This window comes from Mesocricetus auratus, unplaced genomic scaffold, assembly GCF_017639785.1.
Source record: "Mesocricetus auratus isolate SY011 unplaced genomic scaffold, BCM_Maur_2.0 Super-Scaffold_100026, whole genome shotgun sequence".
NCBI classification, from domain to species: Eukaryota; Metazoa; Chordata; class Mammalia; order Rodentia; family Cricetidae; genus Mesocricetus; species Mesocricetus auratus.
This window is the reverse complement of record NW_024429207.1, coordinates 13701060-13722282: the sequence shown is the minus strand read 5'-3', so window position 1 is coordinate 13722282 and position 21223 is coordinate 13701060. Positions and strand designations below refer to the sequence as shown.

Sequence of the window (21223 nt, the reverse complement as noted above, 5' to 3'; positions counted from 1 at the left end):
GTAATTGTAAGTAATTTTTAAGTAACAATTGCTTCTCATTGTTATACAAAATTGAAGTCTTGTGTAATGTCCATACAGATATATAAGTTTAATTCTTGACATTGATGGTCATTTATGTGCATCTCTAGTCATCTTATCTATTAATTTTAGGGCTCTGTAGGATATAAACTATTAAATTTCAGGTATCACCATCCCTGACTTCAAACTCTACTATAGGGCTATAGTAATGAAAACATCTTGATATTGGCACAACAATAGACAAGTAGACCAATGGAATAGAATTCAAAAACCTGATACTAACCCACACATCTATGAACACCTCATCTTTAACAAAGAAGCTAAAACTATACAATGAAAAAAAGAAAGCATCTTCAACAAATCGTGTTGACATAACTGGATGTGGACATGTAGAAGACTGCAGATAAATCCCGACTTATTGCCAAGCACAAAACTTAAGTCCAAATGGATCAAAGACCTCAACATAGATCCAGGCACTCTGAACCTCTTAGGAAAGAAACTGGGAGGTAACTTTGAACAAATTGGCACAGAAGACTATTTCCTGAACATAACACTAGTAGAACAGACACTGAGATTGACAATTAATAAATGGGACCTCTTGAAATTCAGAAGCTTCTGTAAGGCAGAAGACATAGTCAACAAGACTAAGCAGTAGCCCACATGGGAAAAGATCTTCACCAACCCCACATCAGACAGATTTCCAAAACATACAAAGAAGACAAGAAGCTAGTCATGAAAACACCAAATAATTCAACTAAAAAGTGGAGTACAGAACTGAACAGAGAATTCTCACTAGAGGAATCTAAAATGGATGAAAGACACTTAAGATAGTGGTCAAATTCCTTAGCCATCAGGAAAAGGCAAATCAAAACAACTCTGAGATGTCATCTTACACCTGTCAGAATGGCTAAAATTATAATCACCAAGATCAGTTTATTCTGGAGAGGATATGGAGAAAGGGGAATGCTTCTCCATTGCTGGTGTGACTGCAAACTTGTACAGATACTTTGGATATCAATATGGTGGTTTCTCCAGAAAATGGAAATCAGTCTACCTCAAGATCCAGCAGTTCATGCTGGGTGTTGGTGGCGCACGCCTTTAATCCCAGTACTCGGGAGGCAGAGGCAGGTGGATCTCTGTGAGTTCGAGACCAGCCTGGACTACCAAGCAAGTTCCAGGACAGCCTCCAAAGCCACAGAGAATGCCTGTCTCAAAAAAAAAAAAAAAAAAAAGATCCAGCAGTTCCACTCTTAGGCATGTACCAAAAGGATGCACATTCATTCAACAAGGGCATCTGTTCAACTATGTTCATAGCAGCATTATTTGTAATAGCCAGAACCTGGAACCAACCTAGATGCTCCTCAGCCAAAGAATGGATAGAGTAAATGTGGTACATTTATACAATGCAGTATTACTCAGCGGAAAAAAAAATGCAGTCTTTAAATTTGCAGGCAAATGGATGCAACTAGAAAAAAACATCCTAGGTGAGGTAACTCAGCTACAGAAAGACAAACATGGTATGTACTCAGTCATATATGGATTCTAGAGATGGTGAAAAGGATTACCAGCCTATAATCCACTCCTCCAGAGAAGCTAGGAAACAAGGAAGACCCTAAGAAAGACATACACTGTCCCCCAGTGAAGAAGAAAGAGACAAGAGCCCCTGAACAAATGGGGAGTATGGGGGGAAGGGGCAGGAAGGGAGAGAAAGAGGAGGTAGAAGAGGAGGGGGGAGGAGAACATGAGGTATCAGGAAGATTGAGTGGGGAAAGGAGTATAGGAGAGAAAGAAAAGAGACACATCAATAGAAGGAGCCTCTATAAGTTTAAAGAGAAATCTTACACTAGGGAATTATACAGAGATCCAAAAGGATGACCCCAACTAGTACCCTAAATAATAATGGAGAGGCGACCTTAAATGTCCACCATCTATAATGAGAAAGATGACTATCTTAAATGCCATCCTAGAGCTAGCCTGGTCTGCAGAGCAAGTTCCAGGACAGCCTTCAAAACAATACAGAGAAACCCTGTCTCAAAAAAATAAAAAAATGTCCTGGGTGTCACTGTAATACTCTCTTTTCCTCTTTCTAGTGGGCCACTTCAACTAGTCTCCTTTGTCTGCTTTCTGCCATTAGTCATCTCTTTAGTTGGCTCATCACTTTTGGATTGCTATGGCTGATAGTACTCTTGAAAGTTCTTATAGCAGTCTTTGTTTGATTCCAAGACCAACTTAGAGACTCTGCCTATGAGGCCCACCCTGCATAGGTCTTCAGGGTTCTGCTCCAGTTATGACAATGAACACCCAAGTAAAGTCTCTTTTGCAGGAGAGTTTTCCTCCATTCTGTTGCCTAAATATGTAGGAATGAGAGTTGTAGCTCTCCTTACCTCATTCTTAGGTCTCAGTCTTCACAGGTGTTAGGCTAGCAGCAGAGCACTTTACCTAGCTCTGCAGTTTGCTCTGTTGATTCTCACACTGGGCTTCAAGTACAAGGTGTAGATTTAACCATATCATTTCTCCATGCTGGGTTTCCTGGAGTCTATTGAGGAGTGATGGGGTACCTTTTTCTTTCTAGCTTTATGCTATGTGGTTTTTAGTGTTTCGTTATGCAAAATATAAACATTGTGGTCTCGAGCCTTGAGTCTTTTGAAGATAGTTTGGTGTTTGAATGGGTGTCTACTTTGGCTCAGAGACTACAAGAACTTGATGAAAGTGTAACTTCTGTAGGTTCCTATCATGTAAATTCTCAAAGAGGTAATGTTTGAAAGAAATCACTTAGAAAGCTTTAAATACACATTTTGTATAGCTTGGGAAAGTATAGGCTACTAAGAAAAAGACACCCTTTCTGACATAACTGATGTTGCCAGGAACTGTTATGTCTCACTGTCATGAAAATCCCTAAACCGCTTTAAATGCTACATTCTATAGGTCTTTGAAAGGCTTGAAGACTATCCATCGCAAATACATCTCTGCATATCTAGAAAGCCTAACTAGCATAACTCTAAGTTGTGACTATTATAGGTAACTATCTATAATCTTTACTTAATTATACATTACATTTTAAATGAGCTATATATGTACAATACCTAAACAAGAGAAATCTAAATATCACAAAATTGACCCCAAATTCATATCATTAAATCAAAATCCATACCAATGTAAAGTATTCATTTCTATCTCATATTTGCCCCCTTTAAAAAAGAAATTGGCTATAATCATTAACCATTTATAACCAACCCTGTATAAATGAAAACAAACATTAATAAACAATATTTATGTCAGAAAGGAGGATGAGCATCGAAGAAATTCAATATAGAGTTTGCCTTTGACATGGCAAGACTAGTCATTTGGGCAAGAAACCAGTCTTGCCTGGACAGTTTGATAGAGTGAACATGCAGGACCAACAGGAAAGTGACTGCTGAATTTGCAAAACAAGACAGTCCTGAAGGGACCCTGCTTCATGGAAGAGACTGCCAGACATTCTGCAGGACACAGAGAAAAATGATTGACAAACTGCAATATAGGTGGGACAGTTTCAAATTTCCTGCTTTGCTGAGAAGTCTGCCAGACACACTGTGGCCTATGGGCTGAAGATGGATGCCCCAACATTGCAGAAGACCTTGGGGTGACTGTCCAGGCAGTGAGATGTCTCTGTCAATTCTAGTGATCTTTGATGGAGTTGAAGACAAATAGTTATGGCTATAGTTTTCCTAAGTTAGGATTAAAGATAAGTTACATATAAGACTTTATACTCAAAGATTGGATAGATGATAGAATATTTTCTATATATTTTGCCAAATGCTAATTGACTAACTATAATAACTATAGTTCTTACTCGATAACTGTTTTGTTATATATAATTTGACTGTGTCCAAGTTAAAACCTTTCTTTTTATTTAGACAGAAAAGAGGAGATGGGGAATGTTCTTCTGTGTATAAGTTTATCTTACTGGTTGATGAGTAAAACACTGGGGTCAACAGGGCAGTGAGAGCGGCTATTCTAAGAGATGAGGAAGATTATGGGAAGTGTATGCAGAGAGGACTTGTCATGTGATCCCAGGAAGTTGCATAGCTGGGCAGAAACTGCCACAAGTTAACCATAGAGGTCTGGAGGTCTGTACAGACAGGCAGGAAGTGATATAGCTGGGCAGATTCCGAATATAAGCTGGGACAAACAGAAAATTGCTCTCTCTTCTGTGGAGATGTATCGGGCAAAGGAGTTGCAGGTCCAGCATTCCCGGTAAGCCAAGACTACATGGAAATACTTAGATTGATAGAAATGGGTTAATAATTAAGTCAGACCTAACAAAATAAGAAACTATAGCCAATGGCCAATAGTTTCATAATTAATATAGTGTTTGTGTCTTAATTTGGGATTGACAAAGCTAGGAGACCAGGCTGGTGGGAAAGAGTGCACGTAGCAATCTTCCTCTGCTTCTGTGACCTTCTGAGTCACACAGCTCAAAGTTAAGGAATGGAACTACTCCTGCCAGGCTCCTGCCAAAGATGGATTATGCCCAGGTGATTAAAAGCTAAGGATGAGGAATTGGAGGGACCTGGAAGCCTCAGTATGGAAGGTCTTCTTCAATGACTGGTTGTCTGTTGTCTCTAAACTTGTCCTGACAGGATTTAGAATTACCTTGAAAGCAAGACTTTTAGGCATACCAGGAGGAACTCTCTACATTAGCTTGGCACCTGGGAGTGCCTAAAAAGGGTCATCTAAATTAGGTTATTTGGGGTGGGGAGACTTTTCTTAATTGTGGAGAGTACCATGGGCTGATGTCCTGGACTAGATAAAGACACGAAAGCAAGCTGAGCATTAGCATTCATTCCTCTGCCTCCTTGTGGGTGTAATGGGACCAGATGCTCCTAAAGGTCTTGCCCCCATGACTTCTATCATGAAGATTAGACCAGTGAACCGTGAACCAAAATCAAGCCTTGCTTCCTTAGCTTGGTTTTATCAGGCAGGCAAGTTGTTGCAGCAGCGAGACAAATAATGCTGTATATGACATAAAGAACCCAACTTTAAAGAGTTAATATGGTAATTCAGGAATAATCAAGTTACAAATTCATTTTGCATAGTTAATTTCTAAGAGGAATTGAAATGCAATAGAAAACTCAGAGTTTTAGGAAAATTGATACATTAAGATGTGTGCATGTGTGTATGTTGGACAATTATTCACTCTGGACATGGGGCCTGTCCTGATATATCCAGTAACAATCCACTAGAGAAAACCGGTTTTCCCACACTCAGTGGTTATCAATTCCAAACAGCTTCTCAGTTAAGGGTGGGACTTTGTCTCCACTTCTTCTCAATGTTCAAATTTGTCTGGTTGAACTTGTACGGGTCCTGTGAATGGTATCACAGTCTGAGAGGTCATTTGTGTATTAGTCCAGTTCTGTCTGGAATACACTGATTCCTTGGAGTCATCCACCAACTTGGCCCTTAAAGGAGTTCTGCCACCATGCCTCCTGCCTCCCATATAGGTCTCTGAGCCTTAAAGGGAGAAGTTTGAAAAAGGCACTCCATTTAGGGATGAGTGCTTCTAGTTGCTTACTCTCTGCACACTGTCCACTATCAATATTTTTATTGCCTCCCATCTATTGCAAGTGACTTCTCTGAGGAAGGTTGAGTTGTACTCTGCTCAATGGTTGCAACAATGTTATCAACAGTCATTTTGATGCTATGAATTGACTCCTGGTTTGTTTTGGTATTTTCATCTTATGGATATTTTGACATTTTCTTATTTTAAATTTTATTTCCTGACTTTTCATTGAAAATATATCCTGATTATGGCTTTTCATGCACCATCATCTCCCAGATCCTCCCAGCTTGCCTACTCACCCACTTCCAGACCCTTTCTTTCTGCCTCTCTCATTAGAATATAAATATGCATCTTAAAATAATAAAATAAAACCATAATAGAACAAACAGAAAATAAAGAGCTGAAGAAAAGGTACAAGGAACCCCTACATGCCAGGCATTGGTGGCACACGCCTTTAATCCCAGCACTCAAGAGGCAGAGGCAGGTGGATCTCTGAGTTCAAGGCCAGCCTGCTCTACAGAGCGAGTTCCAGGACAGCCTCCAAAACAATAGAGAGACTGTTTCGAAAAACCAAAAAAAAAAAAAAAAAAAAAAAAAAAGAAAGAAAGAAAGAAAGGAAACTCCTACAGATACTGAGACATATTTTTGACACTTTTATTTATTTAGGCATTAAACTCTTGTTTTACCCACTCTTGGGGCTACATAGAATATTTTAACAATTCAACACATAGAATATTAGCGCATACATCTTGAAACTAATAAAATAAGGTAAGCCCCTGTAAAGTTCATTACTCAAAAAAACATGTTTTACAAAATAAGTTGTTTCCAAATTATTTGCTTTCAACCTGGGACACCCCAATAGTTTTTACAACAGTAGGGTTACTACTAATTGCCCCATTATCTCTAGGCTCTCCACATCAGAGATTGTTAAAGTGATCACTCAGGATCACTCAGTACAAGACACACATTTCCAGTTACGAGCTCAAAACAAGAGGGCAAACAAAACTAAAGCTTCTGTTCATGGCATCATGAGAGCTCATGGCCCAAAAATGAAATGATGAAACTGCTTTCTCACGGCACAATTTTCTTCAATGAACTTTTTCCTTCAGCTAGGTCCCTATTGAGTCATGACTGACCCATGAGCACAGTGACAAGTCAAAAACATGACTAGCTCCCAGAGGTCTGATTTCTACAAAAAGAGGCTTGGATATGGGGTTCTGTCTTAGCCAGTATACCTGACCTACAGAGAAGACACACCATCAGTGGATTTTACAGTCTCTTGTGTCTGCAAAACTGGAAGGCAAATGGACTGACGATTCTCCCCTACAGGCAAGCGGCTGCAGAGGAAGTTGTTAAGCACTTAAACCCATAAAGGCATAGCTCTACAAGTTCAAGATCAACACCAGTGTAAGAGCTGTGAAGTGTGCTGACTAGGCAATGCATGCATCCATCCATGCAAATGTAGGACATGGCCCCAAAGAAAACTGAAAGCATGTATCTAGCAACTGGAAACATCCCTTGCCAGTAGTTTATAAAAATAGATATTCAGTACTATAGAGCCCCTGCTACCGTCAACACTATGCAGTCCTTTTCATTACCCATCGATTCAATGCCACAGACGTTCTCAGACGTTCCAGACAAAGGTCACTTACAATAAACAAAGTCAACTTTTTTTAACATAATAGTGTCCATTTAAATAGTAGACTTTTTTCTTTCAAATGAACAGGACATTTTATGTGTTAAACTTAATTTTTAGTTTGTCAAGAATGGGTTTGTTTGAAATCCGTATGTAATGTGCATATATGCTGAAACAAACAAACTTAACACATCACCTGCACAGGAAAAGTGTTAGCTCCCAGGCATGATAGCATGGTTCTGGTTAGTACAGATCTTTTGCAAAGTAAGGAGGTTCTGTGCATTGGCTCCACCAGAGAAGCGCGAAAAGGATGCCAACCACAAGAGCCAAGTGTAAGTTGTGTTCTGATCACCTAGAAGCCTAAGGGACGCCATGTTGCTCCAGCCTCGTGACAGGAATAAGTGCTTAAACTCGCAGCCATGGATGTCTCCCTCAGGAGCCACAGCCACATTCCAAATTACTTTCTATTATGAAGTCGTTTGGATTTCCTAAGAGAGTCTATGTCTTCTGTTGCCTTCCTTCACTTCAGCCCAGACCCTGAAGATGTTCCTGCTGCACTTTCCTCGACTTCTCGGAGCTTGCGTTCCAGCTCTGCCAGCCGAGCGTTCTGTGCACCTATGATCTGGGTGTGCTGTAGCAGCTTCTGGCCTTGTTCTTTAAGCTGTTTCTGCTGTTCTTGCACTTTGGTGCGGAGCTCAGAAATTTCCCGCCTGAGGGCAGTCACACCAGCACTGTTGGTTTTAACCTGCTGCTGGAGTTCAATAACCTCTTGTCGTAAAGGGTTTTGGTTGGAGAAGAACTGCATTGCTGTCAGGGCTGCAGAGTGTCCGGGAATTGGAGGAGAACCCATGAATCCTCCAGACACAACTGACCCTGGCAATTTGTGTTTCAGGACTGGAACAATCTTCTCATCGAAGTACTCAATAGCCATGGAGGAGATATCCCGCAATTCCTGTAGTACTTCATGGGGTTGCTGAGGGGCTCTGGTAGAGTTGACGTATCTCAGTACACGGTAAATCTCATCAATCACCTTTCCTGGGAAGAAGCAACAGAGGTTGGAGACCAGGTACCCCATGAAAGTCGTATTTAGCAGTGACAGGCATGTTTCCAAGCCATCAAGGATGTTTGCATGGCAAGCTAAGGGGTGGCTTCTCCTCTCTGACTCTCTCCTTGGCAGCTGAGCTTTAATTTGCTTCTGACATAGACTGTAGTACCTCTTCACCTTCAGGAAACCCCGATTCAACATTGTCTGGCAGATCAAGTTCATTGTTTTACAAACCAGGCGGAGCTGGCTAATATCGTCGTAGGACATAAAGCTGAGTATGTTCTCGATGTCTATGATGGGCAGTGTCACCAGTGTGGTGGTGGTTTGAGGCTGGTGGTCTGGAGTCAGCGCGGGAGCAGCAGGTGCCTGGGACCTAGGCTGTGGGGCCTGCTGCTGGGGCAGAAGGGGCTGTGGCTGAGCAGAGCTGGAGCTGTCGTGTTGGTGGCCTCTGCCTCCTTCCTCATCCATCCACTCCTCAGATGCTGCCATCTTGGGTGTTCGATTCCTTCCTCCACTGTAAGGGGCACTGAGACACATATTAACACACATAGGAAATTCATTTAAAAAAAAAAAAACAGTTACTATGACATATAGGCAAAAGGTCTGCATGGTTAAAAAAAAGTTCAGACAAAATATTGTAAGACAAAAAAAAGTCAATTCCAAAAATACCATTGTTTGTGCTTTTGTTGTTGTTATTGTTGGTGGTGGTCATATATTTCCAGACAGGGGGCCTGCTCTTGAGAGTAGTTTGTATACCTAATGAGCCTCTATTGGTAAAAACTAATCTTCCCTTTGTGAAATCTCTCCTGTACATCACAGGTGGAATTTGATAGCATTCTTAGCTTTATGGTTGCTGGAAGCTATAGGTCTTCTATGTTGATTCAAAAGTTCACCCACTTTAACAAATAATGTTGAACTTGGGCACAGAGCTTGAAAGCAAATGACTGGTAAAGGGAGTCAAAGATAATTTGTTCCTCCACTTGCAGCATAATATCTTTCCATCCCATAATCACAGTGTTCTAGTCAGCTAAGGTCATTTTGTCTAGATGTCTTTAATATATATAAATGGAAGATTTTTAGATGTTCTCTTGTAGCCTGACTTCTTGGTAAATGTTTTTATTTATGATTTTTTATAGGCAACAATAAAGGTAGAAGAGCACACTATTCCAAGCTAACCTGAACCCATTTTCCCAAGCATTGGTTGTCACTCCTATTTAGCTCCTAATAAACTCTTCCTTCCTTTGGAGAAAGACTTGTATTTTACATTGACAAAAGTAATTAGTATAAAATGCAAGGTCTCAGAGAAATGAAACCACATTCAATTTCTTCCTACTCCAAAAGATATATAAAGCAGGTAAAGGGAGAGCAGTGTGACGGACAATTGAAAATGAAATTAAGTGAGAACCAGGAGGAGTATGAATGTTTAATTAAGATCAAAAGCCAGGTCGGTGAGCAGCCTAAGTACTGAGGTTGCCAGATTGAACATAGGACATTCAGTTAAAATGAAGTTCTTGTAACCAATAAATTCAATCTTAATACAACTATGCTCTAAATATTTCATGACACACACTTGTACTGTAAAAAAAAGTCCTTTACCTTTTTCTGCCTCTGCCTCATTCTCTGTATGTTCCTATCTCTGTGTATGTTCTTTGTCTCTTTTGTCTCTGCCTCCTCTCCTTGTCCTTCTCTGTCCTCAGTATCTGTGTGTTTTTCTTTGTGACTGTCTTTCTCTCCAGTCTCTGTCTCCTTGTGTGTATGAGTCTTTCTCTCCATGTCTCTCTGCCTCACTGTCTCTGTGTCTATATCTCTGTTTCCCTCTGTATACCTTTGTGTGTGCGTATCTGTGTGTATGTCTCTGGGTGGGTGTATCTCCCCTCTGTGACACTGTATGTCCCTCTCTCCGTGTCTTCTTCCTGCCTCTCCGTGTCTTCTTCCTGCCTCTCCGTGTCTTCTTCCTGCCTCTCCGTGTCTTCTTCCTGCCTCTCCGTGTCTTCTTCCTGCCTCTCCGTGTCTTCTTCCTGCCTCTCCGTGTCTTCTTCCTGCCTCTCCGTGTCTTCTTCCTGCCTCTCCGTGTCTTCTTCCTGCCTCTCCGTGTCTTCTTCCTGCCTCTCCGTGTCTTCTTCCTGCCTCTCCGTGTCTTCTTCCTGCCTCTCCGTGTCTTCTTCCTGCCTCTCCGTGTCTTCTTCTATGTGACTGTGTGTGTGTGTCTGTATATCTGTGTGTGTCTCTCTATGTGTGTCTCTGTATATCTCCCTGTGTCTCTCCCTTTGTGTGTATCTCTCCCTCCATCTCTCCCTTGCCATGTCTTTCTCTCCCCCGTCTATCTCTGTCTGTCTCTCTTTCATACACACACACACACACACACACTGTGTCTCTGTCTCTCTCCCCTCCATACACAAACAATTGTCAAGCCAGTTGGATATATTCAATTGTCATATACAGTAATAAACAACTGATCCTAGGCTATAGACAGTCTGTTCTGAGTGACTTTTGATAGTTTTGACAGTGAATCTTAACTTGGCTCTCTGGAGTGTGAACTGCATAGCTTCTTAGGTTATAGCATTTGATTTGAAATCTGGAGTGTTGTGATTCAAACTGCTATAGATATCTAAGAAATAAACAGTAGCAACTTGATATTAACTAGAGTTACCAAGTTCTCCTTCCAATATGAGAACACCAAGGCAACTCCGTCTGGGACTTTAAGGCAAATGTACACTTGCCAATTTAGACTGTGCAACTGTGAGCCCATGCTTGCTTGCTTTCCTCGGTGCAATGTACTAATGCTTAAGTAAATAGGATGTGAGTATTCTTGAGGGTGTGTGTGTGTGTGTGTGTGTGTGTGTGTGTGTGTGTGTGTACAGTGTGACCAGGTGAGAATTTTGGTCTTAACTGTAACAAGCAGTGTACTTTTCTTATTTTTCTCCATTCAATATTAAATGACCCCCCCAAACAAGTGCTGCTGGATTTAAATTCAGAAATAACTAGTCACCCTGTGTTATTATTTTCTACTTCTGGCATGTCTCTTAAGAGCAGATCGCCCACTAGATCTCATTTTAATTACTAGTCTTTTGCATGTGTTTCTCATCTTTGCATGTCAGAGTGACATTAGGATTGAACCTTCTTTTGTGATAATTTATTTCTGCTTCACTTAGAGAATAGAATTTCCCAGACACTGTTGCCAGAGGATTAACATTTTTTGTAAGCATTTAGTTAAATACTTAAGCTTGGCTGCTTGCAGAAGAGAACACATAGTTTGACAATGTGTTATGAGAAGATAATGTGTTTTTAATTGTGATTGTATTTATTGAAGGCAAAGGAAGTACTAAATGTGTTCTCATGGCTGAACAACTGCAAATTGAGGGAAGACTTTTCCAAATCTTCCCTTTTCACTCTACTTTGTGTCTCTTGTGTCTTACTGACTTTTAAGATTCCTTCCTTTCCCTATTTGACCCTTTAATACAGTTTCTCATGTTGTGGTGACACCCAATCATAAAATTATTTTGTTGCTACTTTATAACTGTTATTTTGCTACTGTTATGAATACCAATTAAATATTTGATATACAGTTTCTCTGATATGTGACCTCCAAAGTAGTTGCAACCCAAAGGATGAGAATCACTGCTCTAGCCCCTTAAGGTGAGTCAACAGTTGCAAACTCCTTCATTCTTAACTCCCAGGTGTCTACCATCTTTATTTGCTCCTTCTCATTTATGCAAGGTGACCTCTAGCCCAAGTAGTCAAAGCTGATAAAAAGTTTTAAATGTCCACCCAGAAAGATTTGACATTCTGTAGTTGCTTCTACAGAGGGAATGTTTCCAGTGCTTGCTGAGTGTGACAGTTGGATAAACAGAGCAAAGTATGTATGGTACATTTGTACACACTAAGACAGCTTATGGGCAATGTCCAGGCCATATTAGCATGGAGTTTGAGACAGGACAGTGGCACAGCAGTGTAATCTAAGCACTTGGAAGGTAGAGGAGTGAAGATTAGGAATGCAGGATCATCCTTGGTGACATAGTGATTTAGAGGTCAACTTGAGGACACACCAGACCCAGTCATAGAAAGCATAAACCAAATAAACAAAACAAACAAAACCCAAACAAAAGAAACCCATGTTCCATTGGTATTAATACTTGTAGTTCTGTCTCTCCCTCAATTTTCATCTCTTCCTCAACTCTGTACTACTACTCCACGCAAAATAATGTAAAGAATATAAAGAGACCAGGGCTTGGGGGCAGTCTGGTGAGGGAAAACTCATCTGGTATATAGACAAGGAAGTCAGTTAGATCACTGGAATTTTTAAAATTAAATTAAATTCAAAATAATATGCCAGGTTCTTCCATCAAATCTCAGCAGATCGGCTCATCCCCAGTGGACCAAGCAACTGCAAATCTGCTGAGATCACTGGGTTACAACTGACCCCACTCAGGGCAGAGGTGAGCTCTAGTCTCCACCTCAGGGCCGAATTCCACTTGCCAACTCTGGGATCTCCTGGCCAGTGGACTGTAAGCAGGTCGACTCATCCCCAGCCAAGTAACTCGCTTATGGAACTGTGCTAGTCCAACTCCCACCCACTGGACCTGCTTGCACCCACTGGAGGAGGACCTTGGACCTGTACTCACCAGGAGAGGAAAAGACTCCACCTGTACCCAAAGGAATAAGGGATGGGAAGACAATATAGGAACATATTCAACAACAGCAGAGCCTATACGACTTCAGAGTCTAAGGACACTACACCAGCAAGACCTAGACATCCCAACACAGATGAAACAGAAGAGAACAACCTTAAAAACAACTTCATGAAGATGATAGAGACCCTAAAAGAGGAAATGAGAAAATCCGTTAAAGAAATGGAAGAAAAGACAAACCAAAAATTGCGAGAAACAATTCAAACAATGCAAGATTTGAAAGCTGAAATAGAAACTATAAAAAAAACAGTCTGAGGAAATGCTGGAATTTGAAAGATGGGTAAACAATTAGGAACTACGGATGCAGGCATAACCAACAGAATACAAGAGATAGAAGACAGAATCTTAGGCATTGAAGATACAATAGGAGAAATAGATTCATTGACCAAAGAAAACCTTAAGTCTAACAAATCCCTAACACAAAATATCCAGGAAATATGGGACCCTGTTAAAAGGCCAAATCTAAGAATAATAGGGATAGAAGAAGTGAAGAAAACCACCTCAAAGGTGCAGAAAACATTCAATAAAAATCATAGAAAACTTTCCCAACCTAAAGAAAGACATGTCAATGAAGGTACAAGAAAGCTACAGAACACCAAAAAAAATTCCATGGTCACATAATAATTACAACACCAGACATACAGAATAATGAAATAATATTAAGAGCAGCAAAGGAAAATGGTCAAGAAACATATAAAGGCAAACCTATCAGAATAACACTTGAATCCTCCATGGAAACACTGAAAGCCAGAAGGTCCTGGATAGATATTCTGCAAACACAAATGGATGGCATGAGAAGAAACCATCTTGAGTTAGGTAACCCATCACAAAATGACAAACATGGTATGCACTCACTCATATATGTATTTTAGACATGAAGCATGCGAGTGCCAGCCTACAATCCCACCAGAGAGTATGGGAAACAGGGAGGACCCTAAGAGAAATATGCATGGTACCCCAAAAAGGGGAATGAGACAGGTTCTCGTGAGTGGACTGGGAGCATGGGGGCAGGGGACAGGGTGCTGGGGAAAAGTGAAGGGGAGAAGAGAAGGGGAGAGGAGGACATGGGGGAGGAGGAAGGTTGAGTTGAGGGAAGAATAGAGGAGAGCAGGATAAGAGATACCATAATAGAGGGAGTCATTATAGGTTTGAAGTGAGATCTAGCATTAGTGTGATTTCCAGAGATCTACAAGGATGGCACCAACTGGCAATCTAAGCAATAGTGGAAAGTCTACCTTAAATGTTCTTCCCCGATAAAGACATTGATGACTATCTTGTATGCCATCATAAAACCTTCATCCAATGACTAGTGGAAGCAGAGGCAGACACCCACAGCTAAACACTGAACTCCTGGAACCCAGTTGCATAGAGGGAGTAGTGATAAGCAAAGGGGTCATAACCAAAACAGCTGAACTGAACAAGGGGGAGTTCATGAACCCCAGACTGATGACTGAGAGGCCAGTATAGGACTAATCCAGAACCCCTGAACATGGGTGTCAGTGAAGAGGCCTTGGCAAGCTTTGGGGCCTCAGGAACTAAATCAGTATTTATCCCTGGTATCCAAAGGGACACATTTCACTTGAAGGTATGCCCTCTCAGCCTGGACACATGAGGGAGGAATAGGCCCTGCCCAGGACATTAAGACAACTTTGGAGATAGCCCATGAAGGGCCTCACCCTCCCTGGAGAGTTGAGTGGGAATTGGATAGGAAGTTGGAGAGGTTGTTGGGCTAGGGGAGAAGGAGCTGGGATTGACATGTGAAGCAAGCCTGTTTCTAACTTAAATAAAAAATGAAAAAAAGACACAGGCTAACAGAATGGATTTGAAGATGGAATCCATCTTTCTGCTGTACACAAGAAACATACCTCAGCTTCAAAGACAGATGTTATCTCAGAGTTAAGAGTTGGGAAAAGGTTTTCCAATCAAATGGACCCAAGGAAAAACTGGGGGTAGCAATCTTAATATCTAACAAATTAGATTTTAAAATAAAAATCAAAAGAGATGAAGGAGGTCATTTTAAACTCATCACAGGAGAAATCCACCAAGATGAAGTCTCAATTCTGAACATCTATGCCCCAAATACAAAGGCATCCATGTTCATAAAAGAAACATTACTAAAACTCACACACATAAAACCTCACCTCCTTCTTAGTGCCACTTGGAACCTTCTCTAAAAACTACCACATACTCGGCAACATAGTAAACATGAACAGGTACAAAAAAATTGGTAGAACCCCCTATATCCTGTTGGATCACCATGGTTTAGAGTTAGAATTCAACAACAACACAAATTGCATAAACTCTACAAACTCATGGAAATTGAACAATGAGTAATTGCAACATTCCTGGGTCAATTTTCAATGAAAATTAAGATAAAACATACCCAAACTTATGGGACACTTTGAAAGAAGTACTAAGAGGAGAGTTCATAACACTAAGGGCTCACATGAAGAAACTGGAGAATAGTCAAAGTAGAGAGTTAACAGCACAACTGAAAGTTCTAGCCCAAAAAGAAGCTAACTTACCCCAGAAGAGTAAATCAAACTGAGGGCTGAAATCAGTAAAGTTGAAACAAAGAAAATATACAGAATCAATTTAACAAAGAGTTGATTCTTCAAGAAAATCAAACCTTTATCCAAACTAACCAAAAGGCAGAGAGAGAACATGCAAATTAACAAAATCAGGAATGAAAAGGGGGCATAACAATGGACACTGAGGAAATCCAGAAAATCTTCAGGCCACACTTTGAAAACCTGTACTCCACAAAAATCGAAGATTTAAAGGAAATGTACAATATTCTGAATAGATATCACTCACCAAGAACAATAAGCAACTTAAACAGACCTGTAACTCCTAATGAAATAGAAGCAGTCATCAAAAGTCTCCCAACCCAAAAAAGCCCAAGCCCAGATGGCTTCAGTGCAGAATTCTACCAGATATTCAAAAAAGAGCTAACACCAGTGCTCCTCAAAGGGTTCCACACAATAGAAGCAGAAGGTTCATTGCCAAACTCTTTTTACAAAACTACAATTACCTTGGTTTACAAGACTACAATTACCTTGGTACCCAAGATACAACTAAGAAAGAACTACAGACCAATATTGCTCATGAACACTGATGCAAAAATACTCAATAAAATACTGGCAAATCGAATTTAAAAACTCATCCACCATGATCAAGTAGGCTTCACTCAGGCATGCAGGGATGGCTCAGCATACAGAAATCTATCAATGTAATCAACCATATAAACAAACTGTAAAGGAAAAATCACATGATCATTTCACTAGATGCGGAAAAAAAACCTTGGACGAAATCCAACACCCATTCATATTAAAGTTCCTGGAGAGATCAGGGATAACAGGAACATACCTGAACATAATAAAAATCAATATACAATAAACCAACAGCCAACATTAAACTAAATGGTGAGAAACTCAAGGCAATTCCTCTAAAATCAGGAGCATGACAAGGCTGTCCACTCTTTCCATATCTCTTCAATTTTGTACTTGAAGTTCCAGACAGAGAAAAAAGACAACAAAAGGATATCAAGGGGATACAAATTGGAAAGGAAGAAGTCACACTTTCACTATTTGCAGACAATATGATAGTTTACATGAGCAAACTGAAAAACTCTACATGGAACTCCTACAACTGATAAACACCTTCAGCAAAGAGGCAGGATACAATATTAACTCAAAAAAGTCAGTAGCCCTACTATACACAGATGATAAATGGGCTGAGAAAGAAATCAGACAAACACCACCCGTTACAATAGCCATAAACATAATGTAACTTGGGGTAACGCTAACCAAACAAGTGAAAAGTCCTGTCTAGCAATAAATTTGAGTCTTTAAAGAAAGAAATTAAAGAAGATACCAGAAAATGGAAAGATCTCCCATGCTCTTGGATTGGTAGGATCAACATAGTAAAAATGGTAATCTTGCCAAAAGCAATCTACAGATTCAATGAAATCCCCATCAAAACCCTAGGACAACTCTTCACAGACCTTGAAAGAACAATAATCAACTTTATATGGAAAAATAAAGGAGCCAGGATAGTCAAAGCAACTCTGTACAATAAAGGAACTTTCAGATGCATTATCATCCCTGACTTCAAGTCCTATTATAGAGCTATAGTCCTGAAAACAGCTTGGTATTGGCACAAAAATAGAATTGAATTGAAGACCCCGATATTTACTCACACAACTAAGCACACCTGATTTTTGACAAAGAAGCTAAAATTATACAATGGAAAAATAAAGCATATTCAGCAAATGGTGCATTGAACTGGAGGGTAATATCTTGGATATATAAAGAGGGACACAAAGATGGCGCAGCTGGTCAAAATGTTTTCCCTATCAGTGTAATGCCTTGAGTTAGATACCTGGATCCCTTGGTAGAAATCAGTCTTTCAAAGATTGCCCTTTGACTTCCCCATGCTAGCAGTAGCAGGCATAAACCTGCACACATCATACATACATGTACAAATAAAGCATGATAATATGTACTTCTAAATAGATTTTTTAAAACTGAAATATGAAACATGAATTAACAAGCCAGCTTGATGGGGAAATTATCACAATACCATTCACCTGAAAAAAAAGCTACAGATAATTAGTGGCTGCTAGGAGGAAAATCATTCTTCAAGGATGAACCCCTGCTAGGTTACCCAATCTCATATATTCACAGACGACTAAATAACTCTAATAACAAATCCTAGACACATATACATACAAGTCACACTAAACGAACTGAGAAGGTTGTATTTAAATATTAATATGCATGTACATATGTAATAAAAAATAATTTTAAGAAATAGTATTCCAGGGGAGATGGAAGCAGAGAAAATTATGTAATTAGGTAGTCATGTCAGATTCTGAAAGGATATTTAAAAGAACCTTTGCAGTCAATAATAAATGGGGTAATAAACTGAATAAACAGTTTGAGCAAAAGGATTGCAACTGACCAGCAATTCAAAGGATATCCTATGTATATAACTGCAGGTGATAGCATCCTTAGGTAGGTGGGTGTTGACTATATGAGTCAGAGTGCTATAATGTAAAAAAGTGGTATGAGAGAGAAAGACACAGTGCTACAGAGCTCACATGGAGGGGTTTTCATTAGGGGGAAGTTAATAGGAAATGGGGGGGTACTGTCCTCTGGGGACCGGAGCAGAGAGAGAGAGGGGGGGGAGGGAGGGAGGGAGGGAGGGAGGGAGGGAGGGAGGGAGGGAGGGAGAGACAGACAGAGACAGAGACAAGGGGGGGGGAGGGAAAGGGAGAAGGTGAAGGAGAGAGATGAGTGGTGGGCAGGGCCCTTTTAAAAAGGAATGAAGCAAATGTGGCCACAGCTGAGGGTGTATCCTGTCAGAACACCAAGCACAGGCCAATACAGATGCCTAAATGCTAACACAGAGAACAAGTCAGTAAACATCTTTCCTCTGCGCCCTGTCTTGCTTCAAGTTTTGTGTCCTGAGTTTTTTCTCTGAATGACAGATTTAGACCTGCAGGTATAAGTCAGCTACATCCTCCCTTTCCTGATTTATGGTGTTATTTTTGCTACTTTTCTACTGCTGTGATGAAACACCACGACTAAAAGAAACATTGTATTTGGCTAATGTTTGTTTAATCACAGTCCACTGAGAGAAACCAAGGCAAGAAGTTAAACCACACTAACCTGGACACAGGAACTGAGGCAGAGACCGCGGAGAAACGCTGCTAGCTGACTTGATCTCCACGGTGTGCTCAGCCTGCTTTCTTATAGGAGGCAGGGAGGACCACCTTCCCAGGTGTGGTACCACCCATAATGGACTGGGCCCTCCCCTATCAGTCACTAATTAAGAAAATGCCTTACAGGGGTGCCTACACCCAGATGTACTGAGACGTTTTCTCATTTGGGTTTCCCTCCTCTCTGATGATTGTAGCTTGTGTCAAATTGCCATGAAACTACCTAGCACACGGTGTTTATCACAGCGACAGAAAGCAAAGAAGAGCAGCTGTCCAATTAGTAAACCTGAGACAGTCAAGACTTGAACTCAGGTCTCCTAACTTCAGATTATGCGTTCTTTTTCCTAGGCAGTACTTCACATTACCAGGTGAAACATTTAGATCTAGTATTTCTGTGTTAAGCCTAGAACTCAGATGACCTCATTATATTCCAGGTACTTTACTTATGAGAACTAACCAATTAGACAAATCCCTTCCAACCAACTCCTTCCCTATGCTCCATTCTGCTCTGCTTGGAGATGAGGTACTAGTCTTTTATCATTCCCCAACACTATGCCTGATCACTAACTCCTGGGGCAGCATACATGCAGGCAGAGTCTACCACCTTTCTTATTTCTAGTCACTTCTACTCCTATTGTATAAAGATGAAAAGTGATTCTGTTTATTTTATTTTATAATTTAAATTAGAAACAAGCTTGCTTGTCAATCTCAACTCCCTCTCCCTACCCTCCTCCCATACCCTCTTCAAACCTCCCCCAACCTCCCACCCAATCTCCACTCCACTCTCCAAGGAGGGTGAGGCCCTTCATGGGGGATCAATCTCTAAAGTCTGTCATATCATCCGGGGCAGGACCTAGGCCCTCCCCATGTGTCCAGGCTGAGACAGCATCCCTCCAGGTTGAATGGGCTCCCAAAGTCCAGCTGGATGCCAGGGATAAATGCTGATCTGTTTCCTGAGGTCCCAAAGAATGCTGAGGCCTCCTCACTGACACCCATGTTTAGGGGCTCTGGATCAGTTTCCATGCTGGCCTCTCATCCATCAGTCTGGGGTCCATGAGCTCCCCCTTGTTCAGTTCAGCAATTTTTGTGATTTTCACCCACCCGGTCATGGCCCCTTTGCTCATCACTCCTCCCTCTCTGCAACTGGGTTCCAGGAGTTCAGTTCAGTGTTTAGCTGTGGGTGTCTGCCTCCACTTCCTTCAACCACTGGATGAAGGTTCTAGGATGGCACACAAGGAAATCATCAATCACATTATTGGGGAAGGGCATTTAAGGTAGACTCTCCATTATTGGTTAGATTTTAAGTTGGTATCATCCTTGTAGATCTCTGGAAATCATATTAGTGCCATATCTCTCCTCAAACCTATAATGACTCCCTCTATTATGGTATCTCTCATCCTGTTCTCCTCTGTTCTTCCTCAGACTCAAACTTCCTGCCCCCTCATGTCCTCCTCTCGCTTTGTCTTCACCCCCTCTCTTACTCCAGCTTCCTCCCCCTCCCCCAACCCCATGTTCCCAATCCCCTCAGAATATTCTGTCCTGTTCCCCTTCTTTGGCGTACCATGTATATCTCTCTTGGGCTCCTCCCTGTTTCCCAGACTCTCTGGCAGTGGGATTGTAGGCTGGCACTCCCCTTTCATGCCTAAAATCCATAAATGAATGAGTACATACCAAGCCTGTCTTTTTGTGACTGGGTTACCTCCCTCAGGTTGGTTTCTTCTAGTGCCATCCATTTGCCTGCAAACTTCAAGATTCCATTGTTTTTTTCTTCTGAGGAGTACTCCTTTGTGTAAATCCACCACATTTTCCCTATCCACTCTTCAGTTGAGGGACATCTAGGTTGCTTCCAGGTTCTGGCTATTACAAATAATGCTGCTAGGAACATAGTGGAACAGATGTCCTTGTTTTATGAATGTGCCTCTTTTGAGTATATGCCTAAGAGTGGAATAGCTGGGTCTTGTGGTAGACTGATTCCCATTTTCCTGAGGAATCTCCATACTGATTTCCAAAGTGGCTGTAAGAGTTGGCAATTGTACTCCACTTCCTTCCCTTTGAGTGAACTGTCAGCTGTAAAAAAAAATTACAACTAATTTTTATATTTCCAATCTGTTTGCTATTTAAATTATAAATGTTTTGCATTAGTTTTAATTTATTAAAATATGCTTTGAGTAGTCTGTAGCTGTTCAGGGAGACCAGTTAATATGCCTTGGCATTGACACTCAGGGAAGGTTATGCCTTCTTGACTAAGCAGATGTTTAAGTCATTTAGGGCTTATTTTAAAGTTCAAAAATAAACTTATTGTAGCACAGGGACATTAACACTATGCTCAGATAAAGGGTAAAGTAAGAAAGCAAAGGGTGATTACGTGAACAAATACTTTTTATGGTCTATTAGCAATTCTGCACTTGAATTAGTAGTTATTCATTTTGTCTTCTAAATGGAGCATTGTTTTAAAACAGTAGACTGTAAAAATATATATTGTATTACCAGTAAAGTAAAGTTACAAAAAGAATTGAAGTGTTTTCAAATGGCAGCTGGAGAGACATATACAGGCTCAGCAAATTCAGAA

The 21223-nt window shown here is 40.7% G+C and overlaps 1 protein-coding gene across 1 annotated transcript; it reads right to left on the bottom strand.

Moving 5' to 3' along the window:
* Positions 1-6200: 6200 nt before the first annotated feature.
* Positions 6201-18720, bottom strand: LOC110340321 (F-box only protein 28-like). Its single transcript, XM_040731938.1, has 2 exons — positions 18605-18720; positions 6201-8767 (listed from the first exon to the last, which is right to left on the bottom strand). The coding sequence occupies exon 2, from the start codon at positions 8728-8730 to the stop codon at positions 7717-7719; it is 1014 nt and encodes a 337-aa protein (XP_040587872.1). The 5' UTR covers positions 8731-8767; positions 18605-18720; the 3' UTR covers positions 6201-7716.
* Positions 18721-21223: the final 2503 nt, after the last annotated feature.

What these genes read in the sequence shown, in the direction of transcription:
- LOC110340321 (XM_040731938.1), bottom strand. Translation starts at nt 8,730, where the DNA reads ATGGCAGCATCTGAGGAGTGGATGGATGAGGAAGGAGGCAGAGGCCAC.